Raw genomic sequence first — 25,662 nt, forward strand, 5'->3', positions numbered from 1 at the left:
AGACAGACAGACAGGATAGAGACAGACAGGATAAAGACAGACAGACAGGATAGAGACAGACAGGATAGCGACAGAAAGGATAGAGACAGACAGGATAGAGACAGACAGGATAGCGACAGACAGGATAGCGACAGACAGGATAGCGACAGACCTTTAGAGAGAGACATTGAGGACACACAGGAGACGGTTCACGTTACAGCAGAAACCAGGTTCCTGTTCTGTGTTCTGGTTTCTGGTCCAACAGAGACCACAAACATGGAGGCTGCAGATTGAACCAGACATGATCACATGATCACCTCATGGGGTTAGAACTTGTGTCCCCTTGCTCATATATCTGCAGCGCAAAGGATTGTGGGTCAGAATAGCCGGAAAAGATCGCTGGCTTATAAACCGAAAGATGCGACCGGATGTAGAAGAACATCCTGGTGCTTCTGGCGTACCAAGTAGTACGAGTACTGGAACGCACAGACAGGGACCAGACAACCTGTTCTCAGTTTATTTCTGTTGTGAGACTAGTTAAGAGTGTTCTGTTCATACTACAGATCAAGTTTCATGGGGTGTGTGCAAATGAAAAATGATAAGTTCTTGTTTTCAAACTAAATATTTACTATATATATCAAAATATGTACACAAACTATACACTACGCTTACACAATGTTGCATGTTTCAGTTTAGTTTTTTCAAGAACAGTTTTCAGAACAAGAACCACATATGTACGCTGTATGTATGCATGTACTGTGTATGCATGTACTTTGTATGCATGTACTGTGTACGCTGTATGTATGCATGTACTGTGTATGCATGTACTGTGTATGCATGTACTGTGTATGCATGTACTCTGCATGCATGTACTCTGTACTCTTTACCAGCGCATGGTGTGTTGCGTTGCGCAGCGTAAAACTGAACAGGTGCAAGAAGACTATCTTTGCAGCCTAGGTGGGCGGGTCCTTAGGCATTTCCTGACTGTGAAATGAAAACACAATAAAGTCACAGTTAAGGATAAAACTTTATTTTCTTGTCTTGTTCTTACAATCCATAAAAAAATAAAATACCCCCAACGAAGTTTCCACATTCAAAAACATAACAGTTACGTGATTGGCTTGAGATAGAGACGTTTTATTTCCTGCAACAATAAATCTGTGCCGACTGGCTGGCAGTGAGAAAAATGAAGAAAATCAATTCCGAGCAAAGTGCGGCAGCGTTAAGAACCCAAACGGAGCAGAAGGTCAGAGGTCAGTAGGGTTGTCTCTTAATGAATCTGGTGAACATGGCGAAGGCAGCGATCGGTTTATCCGTTGGAACCATGTGACCAGAACCCTGCAGGGGGACAGAGGTCAAAGGTCAGCAGCAGAATCCACCAGCAGGACCAGAACTCACATTGAGAGAGCTCAAGTATGACATCACCGACGTAAAAAAAGTGTGTTTACCTTCACAGTGAGGAAGGCGATGTTGTCGAACTCTTTGATGAAGCCTCCGATCTGCTGACCGCCCTCGTCGGTGTAGAGCCAGGGGCGCCGCAGAACCTCCACCTGCGACACGGCGAGGTTAACGCATCAGAGGGCCAGATCAATGCGGTGGACTGATCAATGCGGTGGACTGATCAATGCGGTGGACTGATCAATGCGGTGGACTGATCAATGCGGTCGGTGAGAAGTTACCTTCTGGTTCAGAGACTCCACGAACCACTCGTCCCCCATGAAGTTGCAGGCCATGTCCACGTCCCCGTTGTACACCAGGACCCGGTACTTCTGTAAGAGAACACAACGCCTTCAACAAGGACACACACACACACACACACACACACACACACACACACACACGATCTCCACCACTTTACAGGTGAGAAGCCGTTTGTCCAACTTATTTATTGAGGTAGTTAAAAACTCTAAAGCGTTGAATGAAGCCTGCTGAACTGAGGCCTGCTGAGCTCATGTGGCTTTGAGTTGAGAGGAGAACGGGTGTGTTGCGTTCACTGACCAGAGCGCCGAGCAGCTTCAGGTACTGTTTCCTGACGTCCAAGTAGAGACGACCGTAAAAAAGATTCACCTCCGAGCTGCGAACACAGAGGCAGAGATCCGTTGACAACTTTATTGAGACAACGGACAACAGGGTTCATACACAGTCTGACCAGTGGATTCCATGACTTTAAACCAAATGTCCATTACAAACATTTAGTGAAATCTGGGTGTAAACAGTAGAAAGTGAGTAAATGTAGTATTTAAACTAACAATGAGAACACAAAGCATACAGTAAACCTTAAATGACACAAATGAATGAGACAATAGTTTGATTAAAAGAATAAACATTTATATAGATGCCTGTATGTATGCCTGCTTATATTCTGAGTCTTTCTTTTAAAATCATATTCATTATTTCAAACTCAGCGTAAATGAACGACATGAACATAACACATTTACATGACTTTTACTACACTTTGGGGATTTTATTTTTTTCAAGGACTTTTCCAGGCCTGGAAATAACCATTTTAAAACTCCATGACTTTTCCATGACTGTAAGAACCCTGATAGTGGGACAGGTGTGTGTGTTACCTGCAGATGACCCAGCCCAGGGCCTTGGGGCTGATGTGCAGAGCAGCTTTGGTGTACGGGTTGTTCAGGTAGAGGGTGGCGGGGGTGGAGTTAGTGCAGGGCGGGTCCAGACGGACAGACAGGTGTAGAGACGCCAGACCTAGCAACTTCTGCTCTCACACACACACACAGACACACACAGACACACACAGACACACACACACGAGAACCTGGTTTCCAACCACCCGTCAGGTGAAGAAACTTTAATCTCCAGACGTCCGCTGACTTCATACACACCTGGTTCCACAGCTGCGTCCACGGATGGTTGATGAACGCGTTCCCCAGATCTCTGATCACCAGCTCGCCTCGTTCAATTCTGACAACGACAGGAAGTCAACCGGTGAGCTCTGCGGTCAGACTACACCTGCTGCAGGTGAGCTCCTAGCAGCAGCTACAGGTGACGAGACAAAAAGGGTCAACGCTCACCCGAATCTCTCCCGGATTCCACCGGGACAGGGAGCGTACAGGTTGTAAATGTTCAGCCCCGAGCCGTAGACGATGTCCTGAACCTCAGCCAGCTGCGGAACAAACGCGACACCTGAAACCAAACCGGTTTCCCCCGATCGGCGGACCTGCGACCGGCTGAAAGCGGTTGATTAACCCGTTAGCCGTGGAGACTCACGTGCTCGGAGCAGTTCTTGTTCTTGTTGTTGTAGAAGTTGCAGGTGCCGCCGCTGCAGCAGAGCGCCTGCAGCGCGCTCCAGAGCCGGCTGCCCAGCAGCCCGTGGTAGTACGCGAAGTACACCAGAGCGTTGTCGTTCATCTCGTAACTCGACATCCCGTTTCCCACGGCAACGCCCTGCGGGACAGGTGCGACGCAGCTAGCGTGACTACGGTTGCAAATGCTAGCATCCCCCAAACATACAGTTATTGGACACTTTACACTTAATACTGTCAACACTGCAATAATATCATCTATATATCTATATATAAATACATCATTGCAGCACTGCAATGCTACAGCCAGGTTGAGGCTTGTACTGCAGTATTACGTGTGTAGTACTGCAGTATTACGTGTGTAGTACTGCAGTATTACGTGTGTAGTACTGCAGTATTACGTGTGTAGTACTGCAGTATTACGAGTGTAGTACTGCAGTATTGTGTAGTACTGCAGGTTGAGGCTGGCATCCTCCATCCCTCACCTTGTACTGCAGTATTACGTGTGTAGTACTGCAGTATTACGTGTGTAGTACTGCAGTATTACGTGTGTAGTACTGCAGTATTACGAGTGTAGTACTGCAGTATTACGAGTGTAGTACTGCAGTATTGTGTAGTACTGCAGGTTGAGGCTGGCATCCTCCATCCCTCACCTTGTACTGCAGTATTACGTGTGTAGTACTGCAGTATTACGTGTGTAGTACTGCAGTATTACGTGTGTAGTACTGCAGTATTACGTGTGTAGTACTGCAGTATTACGTGTGTAGTACTGCAGTACTACGTGTGTAGTACTGCAGTATTACGTGTGTAGTACTGCAGTATTACGTGTGTAGTACTGCAAGTTGAGGCTGGCATCCTCCATCACTCACCTTGTACTGCAGTATTAAGTGTGTAGTACTACAGTATTTGTGTATAGTACTGCAGTATTTGTGTGTAGTACTGCAGTATTAAGTGTGTAGTACTGCAGTATTTGTGTGTAGTACTGCAGTATTTGTGTGTAGTACTGCAGTATTTGTGTGTAGTACTGCAAGTTGAGGCTGGCATCCTCCATCCCTCACCTTGTACTGCAGTATTAAGTGTGTAGTACTGCAGTATTAAGTGTGTAGTACTACAGTATTTGTGTGTAGTACTGCAGTATTTGTGTGTAGTACTGCAGTATTTGTGTGTAGTACTGCAGTATTAAGAGTACCTGCAGGTTGAGGCTGGCGTCCTCCATCACCCTCTCGGCGAGCGTCGGGATGTAGATTCCTCCGTAACTCTCCCCGGTCAGGAAAAGCTCGTTCTTGCTGAACTCTGGAAACAGACGGAAGAACTCCTTCAGAGCCAGGTAGTTGTTCATCGACACCTGAGGAGAAAAAACAACAACACACCTCAGCACACTGAACAGCTGTGAGCCAATCGGGAGCCGGGGCTTCATGAGTCACTGACCTCCGTGTCGTTGGTGACGTAATTCTTGTCGTCAGAGTACGAGAAGCCGACCCCTGCTGGAGACTCCAGGTACAACATGTTGGCGATCTGCTCGGAAACAGGGAACCAATCAGCTTCCGTGGATCACAGCTACATTAGCCAATGATAGCCAGGTTTGGTCACATGATCTGGACGCAACCCATGAGTCACGTGACGGCACGCAGGTAACGGACGAACTGACCTTGTTCCAGGAGTACTCGTTGTACCGCAGCGTCGCTCCGTCGTCCTGGATCTGAAACGGCAGAGGTCAGAGTTCAGCAGGCGTCGCTGTGACATCACACTGGTGTCACAGGGTCAGGTTTAGTTTAGGTTATTTACTGGACCTCTGTCAGCTGATGCCATAGCGGCCGCTAAGGCGTTAGCTAACGGGGAAAACTAAACTGAAGTAGGTTTAGTTTATTTACTGGTTCCCCTTTAGCTAACGTCTTAGCTGCCGCTAAGGCGTCAGCTAACGGAGATCCAGTAAATGAACTAAACTACTGAGGTAGGTTTAGTTTATTTACTGGTTCTCCGTTAGCTAACGTCTTAGCGGCCGCTAATCTTCCTGCGGTCCACAGAAAGGACAAAATATAATACAAACAAAAACGTGCAAAACATAAACGTGAAACAAACAGTTAAAAATAGTACAAACCGAATAAAAATAACAATAGTACAGCCTAGTGCAGTCGAGGGCTAGGATGTATATTATGCAGTCCATCCATAATTTATACAAAGAAAAATCAGTGGTTAATGTCCTGAGGTGCGCCTTTAATTGTTTTTTAAATGACAGATTATTACCTGAATGAGTTATTTGAGGAGGTCGTAAATTCCAAGCAGTAATTGCAGGAAAAATAACTACGTTTGAGGAGGTTTGTTCTTGGGGTTGGAGATATTAAGTGACCTAAGCTAGCGTTCCTTGTGTGATGGTTATGTCTGTTAAATGCATTTTGTAACTGATGCAATGGGCGAAGGTCCGAGGTCACCCACCAGGAAGGGTCCATGTTCCGTCAGCAGTCCGTCCAGAGAGCTGCAGCCGGGGCCGCCGTTCAACCACAGCACCACCGGGTCAGAGGACGGGTCATTCTGGGACGCCACGAACCTGAACACAACAACAACAACGACACACTCAGGTGATGTCATGGCGCCCAGGTGGACGCTACCCCAAACCCTCAGGGGAGCCCCAGTGGGCGAGTCAACACATGTGTTCTGTGGTAGAGTCTTTCACTGGACCGATTAATGGAAGTGACCACATTAGGACTGAGGAGTGACATAGAGATGCCATATACGTCTCTAGAGACCTGTCAATCACCTTGTAGCCCCGCCCTAAAGGCTACCGCACCAGAGGAGTCGCCCCATGGTGGTCAGGAGAGAGAATGCAGCTTTAACACATGAAGCATATACTTCTATACAACCAGAGGAGTTGTATTGAGGTCCATCTGGAGAACCACATTACCGGTTCATATGCATCACGTTTGTTACAGCGCTGATAGTTTATGATTCAGGTGAAGGGACAAAAATCAACAAGTATTCAAAATGAATGAACTGTAACGATGCAGGTGTGCCAGGTGTGTCCCCGGGTACCGACCAGTAGTGTAGGTGCTTCCCATCGGCCACGCTCAGGTATCCAGAATACTGTTTGAAGCTCGGCTGTTTCTGCAGACCGGGCAGGTAAGTCACCTCGTCTGCAGCCGGAGCGGCTTCATCGCCACCCAGCAGCGAGAGCAGGAAGTAACACAACACCACCACCCGCATCTGAAAGAAGACAGACAGGAAGTGACGTCAACGGCACTGAGGTTACCGTCTCAGAACCAGTTCCATCTTGTATTAAACAATCAGCTGGCTTCTTAATAAGGATGTTAAAACACTGAAATTTGATCAAACACTTCCATTTGTGCAGAAAAGCATCAAAAGTGGTCACTGTTCAAAGATTAATGCAGTCAAAGTGTAGTCTATATGCATTCTCCAATGAACTAAATGAAAGAAATTGCATGCAAGCATAATGAGTGATTATTATTAAAGATGCCGAAGAATTAGTCATCAAATACATGTGTGATTTTTGCATTATTAAATATGTTTAATGTGATCTGGGGCCAAACTCAGAGATAAACAAAATATGCCAGTATATCCGGATGCAAGTATCGATCCTTCTGTTGAAACTGGATTATGAGTGACGTCATAACGCAGTTAGAGGACGCTACATGAAACCAGCTCGTAGCGCTTGTGGTTGAGTTTCTATGAGCCGAATGCATTGCGAGAGGTTAATGATTCATAATATCAAGTGACCAGTCTCATCCAGGGAAGAAATACATATTTAAATTGTGGATTTTTTAAATGAAGTCTGGCAGGCTTTGTTCAACACTGTTTATGTCAGAGTGAGAACATGTCTGTTAAAAATACTATTGCACTCTTGAAATAAGCTTTCCGAGAAGTGGGAGCAACACACACACACACACACACACACACACACACACACACACACACACACACACACACACACACACAGTAACTGAACGAGTCACGTGACGCTAACAGGAAGTAACTTCTGTGGTGTTGAAACGTTTGTCATTCAGAATCAGTTTTTCGCGTTTGTATATAAAACTTCCAACAGGAGACATTACATGCACTTCTTACTGAATGATATGGCAGCTTTATATGATATATAGCAGCTGTATATGATATATAGCAGCTTTATATGAGATATATATATATATATATATAAAGAGAGAGAGAGAGAGAGAGAATAAGATCCTTCCTGAGTTCAGATTCAAGCACTACATAAAAATAACCCGGAAACAAACAACAAAGTTCAGCTGAGAAAACCAGTGAAACGCGCTCACCTCTTCTGTCTGTCTTCTCTCGGTTTCACCTGCTTTCTCCTTCAGCTCAGTTCATGTGGAGCAGCTGCCGACAATGAAGAAACAGAGCAGGTCACGTGACAGCGGCTGGTCACGTGACCTGACTCCACTACCACGTGACTGTTAGACCGGCGGGCTGCCGCAGTTTGTTTTTTTGTCGTTTAATTTATAGACATATGTACAGTTTATGGGCGAATTATATCTATAGTGCCAATGTATTCATGGTTATTGTTCCCGGATGTTCTCCATGGCTTTTCAAAATAAAAGTCCGCTGGTTTTATTCTCCTCATGGTCGTTTCGCAATACCAAGTACGCCAAGTGCAGACTTGTGTAGAGTTTGGACGAGAGGACCAGGACGTCTTTCTGCAGTTGGGACAGCAGCTGACTTGATGACGTCACCACCTCCGCTGTTGTCATGAGTTACTCTGTTCATCAGGCCGATCATGTTGCATTACATTAGTTTCCTGATAAGTCAGTCATCTGAGAATCACTTCCTGGTTCTGATAGAGAGAACAGCCAATCAGAGTCCTATATTTATAGCTATATTTGTTTCATATTTCATAGCCACAGGAACAACAGAGTAAAATAAATCAGACCATATAGGGATTTGGGTTTCTGCTCATTTTCTGGACAATGTAAAATTGTTTGGTGAGATTATAAAGTTCTACAATAAATTTATTAAAGTACACGGTCATGTAAACTGTAAAAAGGTTTTTTTTTTAATTTGGGAGCTGCAACAGTTGAGAAAATAAGACGAAAGATACGTTTCCACTTCCTCCTGAATGAAAACTGCAGAATAAAGAAATTCATAAAGGAAGTGAAAGTTTTGAAGATGTGGCAGTTAGGAACTAAAAGCTTTGGTTCTCATTGTAGTGTTTTTATTAGGGATGTTCTTTAAAACATAATAATTATGAATTACCAAACTCAGTTTGATGTTCTGGAATAAAAACTATTAAGTCACGTCTTCTCTCTATTTAATCTCTTTATTTTCTTATTCTTTGCTAATTTGCGGCACACAAAGAGACCTTGATTGTTTATTTATTTAAGTCTGAGAAGCTTTGGTCTAAACCTGCTCTTGTTCATGTTATAATTGAATCCTATATCAATTGAATCAAACCTTCAAACTATTAATTATATCCATTTCAGCCAAAACCATAAACACTGGACAGACAGCCGAGCTGAAATCAAACCATCCTGATGAAACTTTATTAAAAAACACAAAACAGGGAATAGAAAAGAAAACAAATAGATCTATACAACAAGTGAGTCTGAGGAGGCGGGGCTTCCTCAGGGCCGGGGCGGCGGCCTCATGCCGGGAGGAGGCGGGCCTAAAACACAGGAGAGGAGGCGGTCACATGTCTGTTCACAGGGGATCTGATCAAATCTGTCTCCATGGCAACAGCTTACCTCTCATGCCAGGGGGCGGTGGCCTCATGCCGGGCGGCGGCATCCCCATCGGAGCGCCTCGACCCGGAGGCATCCCCATCGGAGGACCCATCGGGGGACGCATGCCAGGGGGCGGGCCCATCATACCTGCAGGGAGAGGAACAGCCAATCAGCACACAGGAGGGGGCGAGCAGGCAACGGCACACATTGTGATAATATGTGCAAAACTGTTAGGAAAACTATAAGTCGGAAGTAGGAAACTATAAGTCACCTGGAGGCGGGGCTCCTCTGCCCATTGGGGGCGGGGCTCCTCGGCCAGGTGGGTACTGTGTGGGAGCGCCGGCGATACTCGCTCCTGCTGCTGCCGCGGCAACTGTCCCTCTGCCCTGTGGAGTCATCACCTGGAGACGAACAGGAAGTGGTCATCACCCGAGTCCACGCACACAGGGTTCATACACATTCGGACCAATGGATTTCCATGACTTTAAACCAAATCTCCATGACAAACATTTAGTGAAATCTGGGTGTAAACAGTAAAAAGTGAGTAAATGTAGTATTTAAACTAACAATGAGAACACAAAGCATACAGTAAACCTTAAATGACTCAAATGAATGAGACAATAGTTTGATTAAAAGAATAAACATTTATATAGATGCCTGTATGTATGCCTGCTTTTATTTTGAGTCTCTTTTAAAAGCATATTAATGATTCCAAACTCAGCGTAAATGAACGTCATGAACACATGAATATAACACATTTACATGAGCGCAAGAACCATGTGGTCATATTTACCTGCTGTGAAGGACCGCCCACCCCTCTGACGGGTCCGGCAAGTCCGGCCGGCGCCTGAGGCATCGGGGCTCCTGCGGGGACGCCACGACCTGCTGCCCGACCCACACCGGGGCCACCGGCCACGCCAGCCAACGGGACCCGAGCGATGCCGGTCTGAAGTGGAGAGAGAGAGAGAGAGAGAGAGAGTTGGTTAACAAACAGAAGCGTAGTTCATGTGAAACACAGATTATTGAACACACAGGTCTGTCTTCTAGTTGGCTACAGAGTTCCACTTACATCTTTAGGAGGCGGGCCCTCGACCGTCATAGAAACCAGGTTCTCCCCCCTCAGCAGAACCAGACCCAGAACCCTCTTCTCTTCTCGCTCCGGCTGCTTTGAGTTCTTTGGCCTGCGGGACAACAAAAACAAATATTAAAAAAATCAAATATCAGGTACTTCTAACCGTGCAAGACAACATTCAGGTTTAAAAACACTAATTTATAAATGAAGTCCTATAGAGAGTGATGGGCTAAAGCAACAATGACGTCCAATAAAGTCATTAAAACGAATTTGTTCACATGTAGGCCGATAAACCAAATAAATAAAAGACTGTCGATGCCGTGTATGGATCAAGAATCTGTTTTCGTACTGCGTCGCCTCTTCCTCTTATGCTTCTAACCCTGAACAGCGTTCAGCAAAGGCCCCGGGCCCGCACCACAACCAGCGGACGCCCGTGCATCGGCAACAGTAATGGCCGCCGGGCCGATGAACCGACGCCAGCCAGATACATCGCCCCACGCCGTAAAATGGTCGCTCGGCTGGAGGAAACCTACTTGATCTTCCTGAACTCGTCGCAGTCGCACAGGATCAGGTTCATGTGCTTGTCGAAAGCCTTGAAGGTGCCGATGAAGATCCGCCCGTCCTGCAGGATGCACCTCATCCTGAAGTCGATGTGCTGCAGCATCTTGCTGCTCTTACCCACCGTCTGAGGACCGAACAAGAGGCGCGTTCATATGACGTCATAACCACTACAATGCGTTTTCTTGGAGCCTGATTTAAAGTAGATACAACTTTGTGATGAATGAAAAAAAGGTTATTAAATCAGTAACAGAGCAAACAAACAACAAAGCTTCTTTGTTCTTTCACCTAGTTTAAACAGCACGAGAATTGTAATATTTGGGAGTTTTTTTTAGCGGTTAAGCGTGGCTTCAATTCAGCAAACATTTACTCTGTGCGGCCATTTCTGGATTCTCCTTCGAGACATGCAAGAAAAACAAGGTTTTCAAGAACGGCCATTTTATTCGTCAAGTATATCTTGTAAGTGTTAGAAACAAATGTTGTTATAAATACACACTTTGGTGGAACGTCCAGTGAAACATACGTGTAGATAAACTCTGTAAATACGTATTAATGAGTGCATTCACGCGGACACGTGCGGAGAATCACTAAACTAACGTTATAATGTCATGAACGACTCTGCGCGCGCTGCATCTGCTGCGTTTCTTCGCCGACGTTGAACCGACGTCCATTCAAACTCGCGCCATTATTAAGATAAACCCGTAAATTCGGGAGACATTTAGAGGCCAACGGGGCGGGCGGCGCGCGGGCTCTTAGCCGGGTAAAAACTCACCATGTTTGCGGTTCTGATGGCTCCGATTCACGTCGGATTCACCGAATAAACCCAAAAAAAAATTGACCCGCGGAAGCAACCGCCGGGCTCGTCTTTATCAGAGAATTACAGGAAGTGACGCGCAACCAGCGGAACTGTTCCTACCCGAACAAAGGACACGCACAAAGTTCCCGTCCGACCTGCAACAACAGCCGGAGATACAGTTCCGATGAGTTTTACTTTTCGGTTATAATCGTAATATTTTAGGTATGTCTTTTTTCAACTGTATTCATGAAAAATAACACGTTTTTGTGACCTATTCATGTCAGAAAAAGGAAAGCAACATTGACAATAGTAGTTACGACAATATAAATAATATTTATATAAAATAAATACAACAAAAACTGCCTTACAACAACAACGTGCATTGAATACCGTTTTAATTCATGTATAACTTAAACTCATAAGCGATAGAAATCCTCTCAGCTTTTGATATATTGAGCTAAATGAAGCTCCATTGGAAAAAAAAATATTTCCTTTTTATTTTGGAGGAATAAAATTCAATACGAAAATACATATATTACCATATTTAAATGACAACAGTAAGAAAACACAGAGCGCAACAAAAAATATTTTTATAAAAAAAAAGTAAAATAAATATATATTAAATAAAAACAGATTAGATCCCAAAAAGTAAAAAGAGAAGCGATCAATAAACTAATCATATATATATTGTTTTAATTATTATTTATCAACATGTAGGTTTATGAACTGATCAGGTAATTGGTCACGTCATCGATCCTCTCTGCTGTATACGTCATCGTCGGTCGGAGAAAATTTCCCGTCATCTTTGCTGCGGGCCGGTTGCCACGGTAACCCGGGCTCCCGCCGCCGCCGGTCGCGCGCGCCGCAGTGAGACTGAGGAGAGAGAGAGAGACGGTGAGTCACCGAGACCAGCCCGGTCACCGACAACCGGCGACCGACGGACCGGAGACACCGGAGAACCGGGAGAACTTCTCGGTCCGCGCGCGAGCCCCCCTCCTCCCGCCGCTGCTGCGGAGGCGCGCGACGACCACGGACTGTTAATGAGACCGATGACGGGCATCGACCGCAGTGTTGCTTCAACCCGAGAGACTACAGCAACCTCATCAGCGGCAACCAGACTGTTGCTGCAGTGTTGCTTCAGACGACAGACCTTCAGGCAACCAGACCCGCTAGGCGACAACAACATGTAAGGCAACTGCACCTGCAGCAACTAGCAATCAGACTGTTGATGTTTAATGTTGCTTTAATCTGGCAGAGACTACAGCAACTACAGCGTCCAGGCCGACAGCAACAGAATCTGCTGCAATTATATATAAAGCAACCAGGCCACTGATTTTCCACAACTAGTACAGCAACTAGACTCTTGATGTTTATCAACCAGATATTGTTTCAACCTTAAAGCTTCAAGGACTACAGCAACTAAACCCACAGCAACTTGGAAATGAACTGTTGAGGTTTAACAACCACCATGTTGCTTCAGCCTGAGGGAAACTATATGGAAACTATATGTTCAGCAACTAGCAAACACATTGTTGAGGTTTAATCATCCCCGCGTTACTTCAGTGTGACACGACAGCAACTCAGCCTGCAACTACACATCCTCGGCACCCATCGACTCAACATCCATCGTCCAGCAGGTGAGCGGCAACACGGCCGTGGCAACATGTATGGCTCTCCACCAATGAGGTCGCAGCCAGTGATGTCACAGCCTTATGCAAAACTGTATTGAGCAAACAATAAATAAATAGAGCGCTGATAACAATATCAAATAAGGGATTAATCTGTAAGAAAGTGATGCAATGAGAGACAAATAAATATTCTAAATAAGTTGAAAACTAAAGGTGATGTTTTGAAGCCTCCAGATCGCTGTCGCCATCTTTTCCGTTTTTTCCACAACCAGCGAACAGGTGGAGGAGACGCCATATACTCTCTGGTAGAGACCTGTCAATCACCTTGTAGCCCCGCCCTAAAGCCTACCATGCTTTATGGTCATTTAATTAAATTGTAACCTGCAAGTCAATCAATCTTTAATCAATCTATTTATATTACTGCTTTACTTAAAACCTTTCGCTATTAGCTAACTTGCTAGCTCACTAACACATTTTATTTTGTATTTATTTGGCAAGTTAATGGTTTATTTTTTAAGATACGGTAAATCCAGCCTAAGCAAATAACCCCCTATATTTACAATGTAGAATTAACACCTTGAATATTACCAGAACTCTGCAACTCCACTTAGGAGCGATGTCACAGTGGTAGTAATGATGTCACAGCGGTGGTAATGATGTCACAGTGGTAGTAATGATGTCACAGCGGTAGTAATGATGTCACAGCCGTAGTAATGATGTCACAGCCGTAGTAATGATGTCACAGCCGTAGTAATGATGTCACAGTGGTAGTAATGATGTCACAGCCGTAGTAATGATGTCACAGTGGTAGTAATGATGTCACAGTCGTAGTAATGATGTCACAGTGGTAGTAATGATGTCACAGCCGTAGTAATGATGTCACAATGGTAGTAATGATGTCAGAGTCGTAGTAATGATGTCACAGTGGTAGTAATGATGTCACAGTGGTAGTAATGATGTCACAGCGGCAGTAATGATGTCACAGCCGTAGTAATGATGTCACAGCGGTGGTAATGATGTCACAGTGGTAGTAATGAGATCACAGCAGTAGTAATGATGTCACAGCGGTGGTAGTTATGTCACAGAGGTAGTAATGAGATCACAGCGGTAGTAATGATGTCACAGCGGTAGTAATGATGTCACAGTGGTAGTAATTATGTGACAGTGGTAGTGATGATCTCACAGCCATAGTAATGATGTCGCAGACGTAATAATGATGTCACAGAGGTAGTAATGAGATCACAGCGGTAGTAATGATGTCACAGCGGTAGTAATGATGTCACAGCGGTGGTAATGATGTCACAGAGGTAGTAATGAGATCACAGCGGTAGTAATGATGTCACAGCGGTAGTAATGATGTCACAGTGGTAGTGATGATGTGACAGTGGTAGTGATGATCTCACAGCCATAGTAATGATGTCGCAGACGTAATAATGATGTCACAGAGGTAGTAATGAGATCACAGCGGTAGTAATGATGTCACAGAGGTAGTAATGAGATCACAGCGGTAGTAATGATGTCACAGCGGTAGTAATGATGTCACAGCGGTGGTAATGATGTCACAGAGGTAGTAATGAGATCACAGCGGTAGTAATGATGTCACAGCGGTAGTAATGATGTCACAGTGGTAGTGATGATGTCACAGCCGTAGTAATGATGTCGCAGACGTAGTAATGATGTCACAGAGGTAGTAATGAGATCACAGCGGTAGTAATGATGTCACAGCGGTGGTAATGATGTCACAGAGGTAGTAATGAGATCACAGCGGTAGTAATGATGTCACAGCGGCAGTAATGATGTCACAGCCGTAGTAATGATGTCACAGCGGTAGTAATGATGTCACAGTGGTAGTAATGATGTCACAGTGGTAGTGATGATGTCACAGCCGTAGTAATGATGTCGCAGACGTAGTAATGATGTCACAGAGGTAGTAATGAGATCACAGCGGTAGTAATGATGTCACAGCGGTGGTAATGATGTCACAGAGGTAGTAATGAGATCACAGCGGTAGTAATGATGTCACAGCGGCAGTAATGATGTCACAGCCGTAGTAATGATGTCACAGCGGTAGTAATGATGTCACAGTGGTAGTAATGATGTCACAGTGGTAGTAATGATGTCACAGTGGTAGTGATGATGTCACAGTGGTAGTAATGATGTCACAGTGGTAGTAATGATGTCACAGCGGCAGTAATGATGTCACAGTGGTAGTAATGATGTCACATCCGTAGTAATGATGTCACAGCCGTAGTAATGATGTCACAGCGGTAGTAATAATGTCACAGACGTAGTAATGATGTCACAGTCGTAGTAATGATGTCACAGTGGTAGTAATGATGTCACAGTTGTAGTAATGATGTCACAGTGGTAGTAATGATGTCACAGCGGCAGTAATGATGTCACAATGGTAGTAATGATGTCACAGTGGTAGTAATGATGTCACAGCCGTAGTAATGATGTCACAGCCGTAGTAATGATGTCACAGTGGTAGTAATGATGTCACAGCGGTAGTAATGATGTCACAGCGGTGGTAATGATGTCACGGTGGTAGTAATGAGATCACAGCGGTAGTAATGATGTCACAGTGGTAGTAATGATGTCACAGTGGCAGTGATGATGTCACAGCCGTAGTAATGATGTCACAGCCGTAGTAATGATGTCACACTGGTAGTAATGATGTCACAGCCGTAGTAATGATGTCACAGTGGTAGTAATGATGTCACAGTCGTAGTAATGATGTCACAGTGGTAGTAATGATGTCACAGCGGCAGTAATGATGTCACAGTGGTAGTAATGATGTCACAGTGGTAGTAATGATGTCACAGCGGCAGTAATGATGTCACAGCCGTAGTAATGATGTCACAGTGGTAGTAATGATGTCACAGCGGTAGTAATGATGTCACAGCGGTGGTAATGATGTCACGGTGGTAGTAATGAGATCACAGCAGTAGTAATGATGTCACAGCGATGGTAATGATGTCACAGAGGTAGTAATGAGATCACAGCGGTAGTAATGATGTCACAGCGGTAGTAATTATGTCACAGTGGTAGTAATGATGTCACAGCCGTAGTAATGATGTCGCAGACGTAGTAATGATGTCACAGAGGTAGTAATGAGATCACAGCGGTAGTAATGATGTCACAGCGGTGGTAATGATGTCACAGAGGTAGTAATGAGATCACAGCGGTAGTAATGATGTCACAGCAGCAGTAATGATGTCACAGCCGTAGTAATGATGCCACAGCGGTAGTAATGATGTCACAGTGGTAGTAATGATGTCACAGTGGTAGTGATGATGTCACAGTGGTAGTAATGATGTCACAGTGGTAGTAATGATGTCACAGCGGCAGTAATGATGTCACAGCCGTAGTAATGATGTCACAGCCGTAGTAATGATGTCACAGTGGTAGTGATGATGTCACAGTGGTAGTAATGATGTCACAGCGGCAGTAATGATGTCACAGCCGTAGTAATCATGTCACAGACGTAGTAATGTTGATCCTTCAGCTGAAGGTTCTGTTCAAAACCATCCGGTTCTCTGCTCGGTGTTCCCTCTACAACAGGCACTCTGGACATTATACAGTTTACTACACAGTAGAACACAGTTTACTACACTAGAACATAGTTTAGTACACAGTAGAACATAGTTTACTACACAGTGGTGGTGCTACAGCAGCATCACTGACAGCTGTAGAGTCACATGACTGTCACTTACACATCAATCACATGTGAAGCAGTGCATTGTGGGATTGTGAGCAGACAGTCTGCATGTTGACGAACACTCGGACAAAATGGAGGACAACAGATGACACACCGGATATATGGAGAGATCTCAGACAGACTGACCTGAGGTCTGTTTATGTCTGAGCATCGCTACAGAGCAGAGGAGTCCTTCAGGACACAGACTGACCTGAGGTCTGTTCAGGAACACTAGAACACAGCAGTAATACTGCAATACTACTCAAAGTATTCCGGTAAACCGTGTCATTAGAAACTTCGGAGAAAAGCTTCAAAACTTTCCCGCTGCTGGAAAAAATAAAACGTTCAACGATCAGAGCTTTGAAGCTGGGATGAAATGTTTATCTCTCTCAAAATAAATACAGCAAACACCTGAAAAACGTGAAAGACACAATGAGTATAACTCTGATCTGCAGTCAGTTCAAACCGAGGAACCGGAATCACCGTCTCCTCTCGGATCAGTCGGTAAAAAATCAGCTGATCGCGTTGTTTCTGCTCACCGTCATGTGATCACGTCTGACTCGCTCGATTGGCCTATCTGGGGGTTGAGGCACAGGTAAAGCTGTTGCCGTGGCAACCTCAGCATCCCCAGTGTCCCCTCCCCCGGTTACATAACAGCTGCAGTCTATAAATACAGCGTGTGTTTGTGTTTCTGAGGCTACTCTGTAATTGAACAACAACAATAAACCGGACGAAATAAGTAATACATACAGTGCTAGTACTTGCTAGTACTCCGTATAGTACCAGCCTTATGGGTACTGTGTATTGTCTGTCAGAGCCGTCTGTCTCATTGACCTGTCTGTCTCTCTGTCTCCGCAGATGGGCGTCCTTCCAGACTGTCAGACTGATCGGCTGATCTGGAGTCAGGTAGGTACCCACATTCGGCGGTGTCGCCCACATGTGTCGATCAACGAGACGAAGACCCCAAAAAAACAACAACAACACATGCGTTTGTCTATTTTCAGTTTAAATTCCATCAATACGCCAAAGTTCCCAAATACTACTTCCTGTTTGAAGTGGACGAAAACAAGCAGATCGTCGTCTCGCCTCTCGTTACAGAGCAGCTTCACTCCGCAGTACTACTGAAACATGTTTTGTCTTCCAGTCAGCTGACGGCCTCAGGTTGAGCTAAGCTCCGCCCCCAACAGCTGCCCCGCCTCTTCCCCCTCCCTCTTCCTGGTTAAGGTGAGGACGACAGCCAATAGAATGAGCCTGCTGAAGGAGGCGGAGCCTGGCCGGGAGACGGATGCCAAGGTGAGATTACTGATTAACTCTGAACTTCATCATGTCTGAAACTAATTTAAATAAAGTTCTGACAGCTTGAACAAAGCTTCTTTGGTAGCGCGCTGAACCCCGGCATGCTGTCTTGACCCCTGTGTTGTCGTGTGTGTGCAGACATGGGCCCAGTCTCTGGTTTACACTCTGGAGGAACTCGAGTGTAAAATCTGCTACAACCGCTACGACACGCGAAGTCGGAAACCCAAACTGCTGGGCTGTCTGCACCGGGTCTGTGCCAAGTGTCTGAAGAAGATGGTCGACATGGGTGAGTTCACTTGACCCGGTAAAGGTGAGTTCACTTGACCCGGTAAAGGTTAGTTCACTTGACCCGGTTAAGATGAGTTCACTTGACCCGGTAAAGATGAGTTCACTCGACCCGGTAAAGATGAGTTCACTCGACCCGGTAAAGAGTGTCATGTGACTCTTCTTGTTGATTTTCAGGAGAGTCTTCGCCATCGATCATCTGCTGTCCATTCTGTCGCCACGAGACCTACGTCCCTGACGAGGAGGTGAGACTTTATTAATGAGGAGGTGAGATTGAATTAACAAGGAGGTGAGATTGTATTAACGAGGAGGTGAGATTGAATTAACGAGGAGGTGAGATTGAATTAACGAGGAGGTGAGATTGTATTAACGAGGAGGTGAGACTTTAATAACGAGGAGGTGAGATTGAATTAACGAGGAGGTGAGATTGAATTAACGAGGAGGTGAGATTGAATTAACGAGGAGGTGAGATTGTATTAGCGAGGAGGTGAGATTGTATTAACGAGGTAAGACTTTAATAACGAGGAGGTGAGATTGAATTAACGAGGAGGTGAGATTGTATTAACGAGGAGGTGAGATTGTATTAACGAGGAGGTGAGATTGAATTAACGAGGAGGTGAGATTGAATTAACGAGGAGGTGAGATTGTATTAGCGAGGAGGTGAGATTGAATTAACGAGGAGGTGAGATTGTATTAACGAGGAGGTGAGACTTTAATAACGAGGAGGTGAGATTGAATTAACGAGGAGGTGAGATTGAATTAACGAGGAGGTGAGATTGTATTAACAAGGAGGTGAGACTTTAATAACGAGGAGGTGAGATTGAATTAACGAGGAGGTGAGATTGTATTAACGAGGAGGTGAGATTGAATTAACGAGGAGGTGAGATTGTATTAACAAGGAGGTGAGACTTTAATAACGAGGAGGTGAGATTGTATTAACGAGGAGGTGAGATTGTATTAACGAGGAGGTGAGATTGAATTAACGAGGAGGTGAGATTGAATTAACGAGGAGGTGAGATTGTATTAGCGAGGAGGTGAGATTGAATTAACGAGGAGGTGAGATTGTATTAACGAGGAGGTGAGACTTTAATAACGAGGTGAGATTGAATTAACGAGGAGGTGAGATTGTATTGACGAGGAGGTGAGACTTTATTAACGAGGAGGTGAGATTGTATTGACGAGGAGGTGAGACTTTATTAACGAGGAGGTGAGATTGTATTAACGAGGAGGTGAGACTTTATTAACGAGGAGGTGAGACTTATTAAGAAGGGGATTCTCCTCCATTTCCGAGTTGGACAAGCCGTCTTCCTGTCTCTGTCCTCTTATTAAGGTGTGGTTGATGGAGGACGACCGACACATCCTGGCTGTTCTGTCTTGTCAGGACCGAGCTCGCCGAGGAGGAGCAGGAGGAGGAGGAGGTGGAGCAGGAGGCGGCGGAGGAGGAGGAAGAGGAGGAGGAGGAGGTGGAGGAGGGGAGGTGGTGCTGAGTCCAAACAGTCTGACCGGTAAAATAACCAGACAAGTTTCTCTTCTCATGTTTGATTTCTTAGTTCCAGACCGGAACATAAAACTCCTCTTTCTTTTTTCTCTCCCCCTCTCTCTCCCTCCCTCCCCCCCCTCTCTCCCTCCCTCAGGAGGAGGAGGAGGCGTGGAGTCGTCCCACCGCTCCTCAGACTGTCTGGTCATCACCATCATGGAGCTCCCCGAGGATTCTCCGTCCTCGGACTCGCTGAGCATGCTGAACGTGGTGGGCCTGTACCGGCCGCCCAGCCTGGACTCGCTGCCCTGCAGCCTGCCGGCTCAGAAGTGTCGCGCATGGACATCCCGCAGCTTCCCCCGCTGCCTCCTGGGGGCGCTCTGCCTGGTCAGTAATAATAGTGATAATAATTCAAACTTATATAGCGCTTTACTAGATACTCAAAGACGCGTTACACTGGGGACGAGAGACAGAGACAAACAGAACAAAACTAAAAATGGAAAGGCCCAGACGAGCTGACTGGTGTGTGTGTGTGTGTGTGTGTGTGTGTGTGTGTGTGTGTGTGTGTGTGTGTGTGTGTGGACAGGTGTACTTCAGCTCCCTGCCTCTGGGGATCTACCTGCTGATGATCGCTCAGCTGTGGCTCGGCGTCGTCCTGGTGAGTCTGGTTCCCTCCACGCTGCTGCTGCTCGTCCTCTACGGCTTCTGTCAGTGTCTGTGTCACGAGCTGATGGAGGCGCTGGCCGCGCGCACGCAGGCGCTGCCGTGACCCGTCACGCACCACCAGAACAAAGAGTCAACAACAGCAACAACAACCACAACAATGACAACAACAGTGCCACCAGAACCAGCAAACAAAACGAGTCACTGCAACAATGCAAAAACATCCACAGCATGAGCTATCGCACCAGAACCAGTGGCCCGGACGATCCAAACCCAGGAAATCTTTTGGTTATCTGGCTGAACTAACCGCGACCACGTGGCGGAGGTTTCAACTAGATAAATCAACGCCGGGCTTCTCCATCAGTCTGCAAAAAGATCATTAAAGATGGTTCACATAAAAGATGGTTCACATTAAAAGATGGTTCACATAAAAGATTGTTCACATAAAAGATGGTTCACATAAAAAGATGGTTCACATAAAAAGATGGTTCACATAAAAGATGGTTCACATAAAAGATTGTTCACATAAAAGATGGTTCACATAAAAAGATGGTTCACATAAAAAAATGGTTCACATAAAAGATTGTTCACATAAAAAGATGGTTCACGTAAAAGATGGTTCACATAAAAGATCGTTCACATAAAAGATGGTTCACATAAAAAGATCATTCACATAAAAAGATGGTTCACATAAAAAGATGGTTCACATAAAAGATGGTTCACATAAAAGATGGTTCACATAAAAGATTGTTCACATAAAACATTGTTCACATAAACAGATGGTTCACATAAAAGATGGTTCACATAAAAGATTGTTCACATAAAAGATGGTTCACATAAACAGATGGTTCACATAAAAGATGGTTCACATAAAACATCGTTCACATAAACAGATGGTTCACATAAAAAGATGGTTCACATAAAAAGATTGTTCACATAAAAGATGGTTCACATAAAAAGATGGTTCACATAAAAGATGGTTCACATAAAAGATTGTTCACATAAAAGATGGTTCACATAAAAGATGGTTCACATAAAACATCGTTCACATAAAAAGATGGTTCACATAAAACATCGTTCACATAAAAAGATCGTTCACATAAAACATCGTTCACATAAAAAGATCGTTCACATAAAACATCGTTCACAGCATTCGATCAAAGAGAAAACGATAATATTAGACAGATGTTTGTTGCTTTGATGTATTCTTACAGAATATAATATAAAATATACTTTATTCATCTTTTTGGGGGGAATTTTGGTGTGGATCAAATCAATCCATTTAAACCTTTTTTGTTTGTTTTCATTTGGAAAATGTGAAAGAGTAAAATACAAAAACTGTATTAAAAACTGTCATCGAAGCCCAAGAGAGCTTCATGACACTCATATTACACATAACCGGCTCCGAGCCCAGTATGAAGTGAAGCGGAATCCTGCTTTGAGGTGTAGGCCTGAGAAAAACCACAAGGACATCACAGGAACCACAGTAACAACAGAACAACACCAGAACCACAGTAACAACAGAACAACACCAGAACCACAGTAACAACAGAACAACACCAGAACCACAGTAACAACAGAACATCACAGGAACCACAGTAACAACAGAACAACACAGGAACCACAGTAACAACAGAACATCACAGGAACCAGAGTAACAACAGAACAACACCAGAACCACAGTAACAACAGAACACACATAACCAGAATAACAGAATCACTCACTTATAGACTGACCCCTCAGACACTGACTCACCTGTCCACTCTGACCCCGCCCCCCTCTGAATACCAGCATAAACCCCCTCTCGACCAATCAGACTAGGACCAGGTGATGACATCATCACAGAGAAGAGCTTCTCAGTCTCTGAACTCTGATGTTTTACTGTGAAGGTGTTTCTCCTTGTCGCCTCCTGCTGGACAGACTATGAACAAGCTGTTTTCTTTTATATTCGGAAAAAACAGAAGGATCCAAACTGTCAGCTGATGTCACAGGACACCTGCCGGCCAATCGGAGGAGACTTCTGTCCGTGAACATTGAGGCTGTTGTAGACTGACCCTTAACCATGTTGAAAACAAGACATGTAACTGTTTAATATGTGTGAATATGTAACTGACGTTCATTAAACGCGCTTGTTCTCTATTTCCTTCAGACTCCCGTACAAAGAAAGGTCCAGGACTGTTAGCCTAGCTTAGCACAAAGACTGGAAATAGAGGGGACTGTTAGCATAGCTCCATCATAGTCCCTACGATGTAGGCAGAATATCAAGAAAAGAACAATCTGATTATAATAATGCCTTATAAAATATCATAATACAAATTAAGTCTAAATTAGCTTCTTTATTGTGTATTTGTCAACAAACGGTATAAATAATTTTGAATGAACTGAGTGTTTGAATGTATTTTATTCAGATGTAACTGTAACTTTTCTCAATGTTCACACTTTCACATGTATGTGTCTGTTTGTGTACGACAAAAAAGCAACACTGTTGGTGCAGAAATCATGTGTGCGGATGTTTTACACGACATGTCTTCTGCTAATGTTAAATATTGTTAAATAATAATTAACAACCGCCACGTGCTAATGAGACGTCACATCACAACCTGCGGTCACTGCGCTGCAGAAACATGGAGCCTCAAAGAAAACCAACCAGCTCTTTGTGCTAAGCTAACAGTTTAGCCTTTGTGCCAAGCTAATAGTTCCCCCCCTGCTACCAGCCCTTTGCGCTAAGCTAACAGTTCAGCCTTTGTGCTAAGCTAACAGTTTTACCTTGCTTGCAGCCTTTGTGCTAAGCTAACAGTTCCCCTCTGCCTGCAGGCATTTGTGCTAGGCAAACAGTTTTACCTACGCTTGCAGCCCTTTGTGCTAAGCTAACAGTTCCCCTCTGCTTGCAGCCCTTTGTGCTAAGCTAACAGTTCCCCTCTGCTTGCAGCTTTTTGTGCTAAACTGACAGTTTCCCTCTGCTTGCAGCCCTTTATGCTAAGCTAACAGTTCCCCCCTGCTATCCACTCTTTGTGCTAAGCTAACAGTTTCCCTCAGAGACAACAGAGAACAAGAGGATTTAATGAGCTGTTGGACTGTTCCTTTGATGATGATGATAATGATGATGAGGAGGAGGACCCTGTTGGTCAGCTAGCCTGCAACAGCTGTTGTGTCACTTCCTGTCTTTGTAGCGGGTGGAGCATGTGCAGCGTGTGCTCCATGTCAACATGCATAAACTACAGACACTGAAATATGACTCATCGCAGATTTGTTTACTTTGACTACTGCAGATATTACTACCGTTTACTGATTAGTATTACTGTTAGTAAGCTTTAACACATGGAGCATAGACTTCTATACAACCAGAGGAGTCTCCCCCTGGTGGTCAGTAGAGAGAATGCAGCTTTAACACATGAAGCATAGACTTCTATACAACCAGAGGAGTCGCTCCTGGTGGTCAGAAGAGAGAATGCAGCTTTAACACATGACACAGACTTATATACAATCAGAGTCGCCCCCTGGTGGTCAGGAGAGAGAATGCAGCTTTAACACATGGAGCATAGACTTCTATACAACCAGAGGAGTCACCCCCTGGTGGTCAGGAGAGAGAATGCAGCTTTAACACATGAAGCATAGACTTCTATACAACCAGAGGAGTCACCCCCTGGTGGTCAGGAGAGAGAATGTAGCTTTGACACATGAAGCACAGACTTATGTACAATCAGAGTCGCCCCCTGGTGGTCAGTAGAGAGAATGCAGCTTTAACACATGACACAGACTTATATACAATCAGAGTCGCCCCCTGGTGGTCAGGAGAGAGAATGCAGGTTATAAAACACCCGCGCATCAGCTTCACTCAGCAGAATCTGAGGTTGTCGCCTGACATCTACTCGCATCAAAAGAAAAAGGAAGTGGTAGATATGGTAAAGTTGTCTTTTCCTTGATTGGATTGGCTACCTGGGAAAAGTTAAATAAATGATCTGTGCACCTTCAGGGACAGAATCAATCAGTGTGTCCTTAAAGTTCACCTGGAACACCTGTGATGAGTATGAATCTAAAATTACTTTTAGGAACACCCATGAATGCTAACAAACATCTTTAAAGTGACGACAGCAACATGAAAGGGATGGAAAACAACAGCACCTGGGTCTATAAATAACCCTGACGTGACCCAGGCTACCTGGACAGGTGAATCCCTGACGCAGAGGTTTGCCTGAAAGACGTGGCTGAGGGTAAAATAAAGAGGCTCCTGGGAGGATCTCAGCTGGCGTTAATTAAAAAACACTGCCGTCCCCTGAGAGGAGAAGAAGAATGTTTATAGAAACCGGCCTGACATCGCACAGTCCTGCAATACAGGAGGAGGAGGAGGTTCATGGAGTCGTGATCAGCAGCAGGTAAGACAACTACCGTAAAACTTTAAACATCCTCTTGAATCCTGAACTCTCTTATGTCTCGATGACGACCTTTTCTCTGATTTTAAATCTATAAATATACTGTTCATATCGCAGGTTTAAATCATTGCTGTCAGCTTCCTTTAATATGTAATCTTTACCACACCATGTTTTAATAAGCTACTGATTTTAAAGAGTTTAAGAGTTGTGAATAAGTGTTTAATTAGTGAATAATACATAGGATTTACTGAGGCTTTTATCATTAAAAAGGCATTTATTAGGAGTAACTTGTGGGTCTCCACCTTCGATTGATCCTCTTACAGGATACATTTATATTTGTTGAACGTTAAACAGCAGCTTAACTTCCACTTGGAGCTTGAAGCACGATGTTTCACAGATGCTGTAATAAACAATATGAATGGCACCAGAATCAATAGAAAGTAATACACATCATAATTCATTTTAGACTGAACAATACACAATTAATGATTGATTGATCGCTAAAAGGTTTCACTCTGATATCCTCTTTACAGAAAGATACATTTCATGATTTACATTTTTTTTCCTTTAAAATGATGTTTCAAATTTCAGCTTTGATGACACTGACCTCCCATCTTTAAGGCTGCCTCCATTCACATTAAACGTTCTCAGGTATTTCTATTTATACCTGTTATATCGGTATATCTGTTCTTTTTTTTTGTCACTTACATTTTTTATTCATTTAGATATATTAACATTAAACACAAATACACAAATTAGGTTTGTCAGACAATAATAAAGTACAGAAAATCAGCAGGAAAACAAAAAAATACAATTACCCGACACCCCTTTAATTATCTTCTACATGTACTTTTGCAAACACAGCCCTACATTTATACCTGCAT

At 44.3% G+C, this 25,662-nt stretch overlaps 3 protein-coding genes across 3 annotated transcripts; 1 reads left to right on the forward strand and 2 right to left on the reverse strand.

Moving 5' to 3' along the window:
- Positions 1–993: 993 nt before the first annotated feature.
- Positions 994–7,593, reverse strand: ctsa (cathepsin A). Its single transcript, XM_079218009.1, has 14 exons — positions 7,529–7,593; positions 6,277–6,443; positions 5,679–5,790; positions 4,894–4,944; positions 4,674–4,760; positions 4,435–4,590; positions 3,211–3,387; positions 3,015–3,106; positions 2,826–2,904; positions 2,550–2,698; positions 1,978–2,053; positions 1,659–1,748; positions 1,428–1,529; positions 994–1,317 (listed from the first exon to the last, which is right to left on the reverse strand). The coding sequence occupies exons 2-14, from the start codon at positions 6,441–6,443 to the stop codon at positions 1,234–1,236; spliced, it is 1,422 nt and encodes a 473-aa protein (XP_079074135.1). The 5' UTR covers positions 7,529–7,593; the 3' UTR covers positions 994–1,233.
- Positions 7,594–8,725: 1,132 nt separating this feature from the next.
- Positions 8,726–11,464, reverse strand: snrpb (small nuclear ribonucleoprotein polypeptides B and B1). The gene is made up of 7 exons (XM_079218022.1): positions 11,335–11,464; positions 10,538–10,689; positions 10,002–10,113; positions 9,726–9,878; positions 9,204–9,333; positions 8,954–9,079; positions 8,726–8,874 (listed from the first exon to the last, which is right to left on the reverse strand). Exons 1-7 carry the CDS (start codon positions 11,335–11,337, stop codon positions 8,834–8,836), a joined length of 717 nt encoding a protein of 238 aa, XP_079074148.1. The 5' UTR covers positions 11,338–11,464; the 3' UTR covers positions 8,726–8,833.
- A 5,654-nt stretch (positions 11,465–17,118) lies between these two features.
- Positions 17,119–20,513, forward strand: LOC306736540 (E3 ubiquitin-protein ligase RNF182; the record flags this gene model as incomplete). Its single annotated transcript, XM_079218186.1, has 9 exons — positions 17,119–17,190; positions 17,545–17,592; positions 17,691–17,801; positions 17,911–17,979; positions 18,121–18,268; positions 18,445–18,512; positions 19,598–19,772; positions 19,902–20,131; positions 20,331–20,513. 9 exons carry the CDS (start codon positions 17,119–17,121, stop codon positions 20,511–20,513), a joined length of 1,104 nt encoding a protein of 367 aa, XP_079074312.1.
- Between the last annotated feature and the right edge of the window lie 5,149 nt (positions 20,514–25,662).

This window comes from Taurulus bubalis (genome assembly GCF_910589615.1).
Source record: "Taurulus bubalis genome assembly, chromosome: 5".
NCBI lineage: Eukaryota > Metazoa > Chordata > Actinopteri > Perciformes > Cottidae > Taurulus > Taurulus bubalis.

Excerpts from the sequence above, each read along its gene's own strand:
- snrpb (XM_079218022.1), bottom strand. Across the intron at positions 9,879-10,001 it reads AGGGCCCGCCTCCTAAAGAT|ACCGGCATCGCTCGGGTCCC; the intron begins GTAAGTGGAACT and ends TCTCCACTTCAG. Across the intron at positions 8,875-8,953 it reads ACCGCCCCCTGGCATGAGAG|GCCCGCCTCCTCCCGGCATG; the intron begins GTAAGCTGTTGC and ends CCTGTGTTTTAG.
- ctsa (XM_079218009.1), bottom strand. The coding sequence starts at position 6,443 with ATGCGGGTGGTGGTGTTGTGTTACTTCCTGCTCTCGCTGCTGGGTGGC. Across the intron at positions 2,905-3,014 it reads GGAATCCGGGAGAGATTCGG|AATTGAACGAGGCGAGCTGG; the intron begins GTGAGCGTTGAC and ends TGTCGTTGTCAG. Across the intron at positions 1,530-1,658 it reads TGGAGTCTCTGAACCAGAAG|GTGGAGGTTCTGCGGCGCCC; the intron begins GTAACTTCTCAC and ends GCCGTGTCGCAG.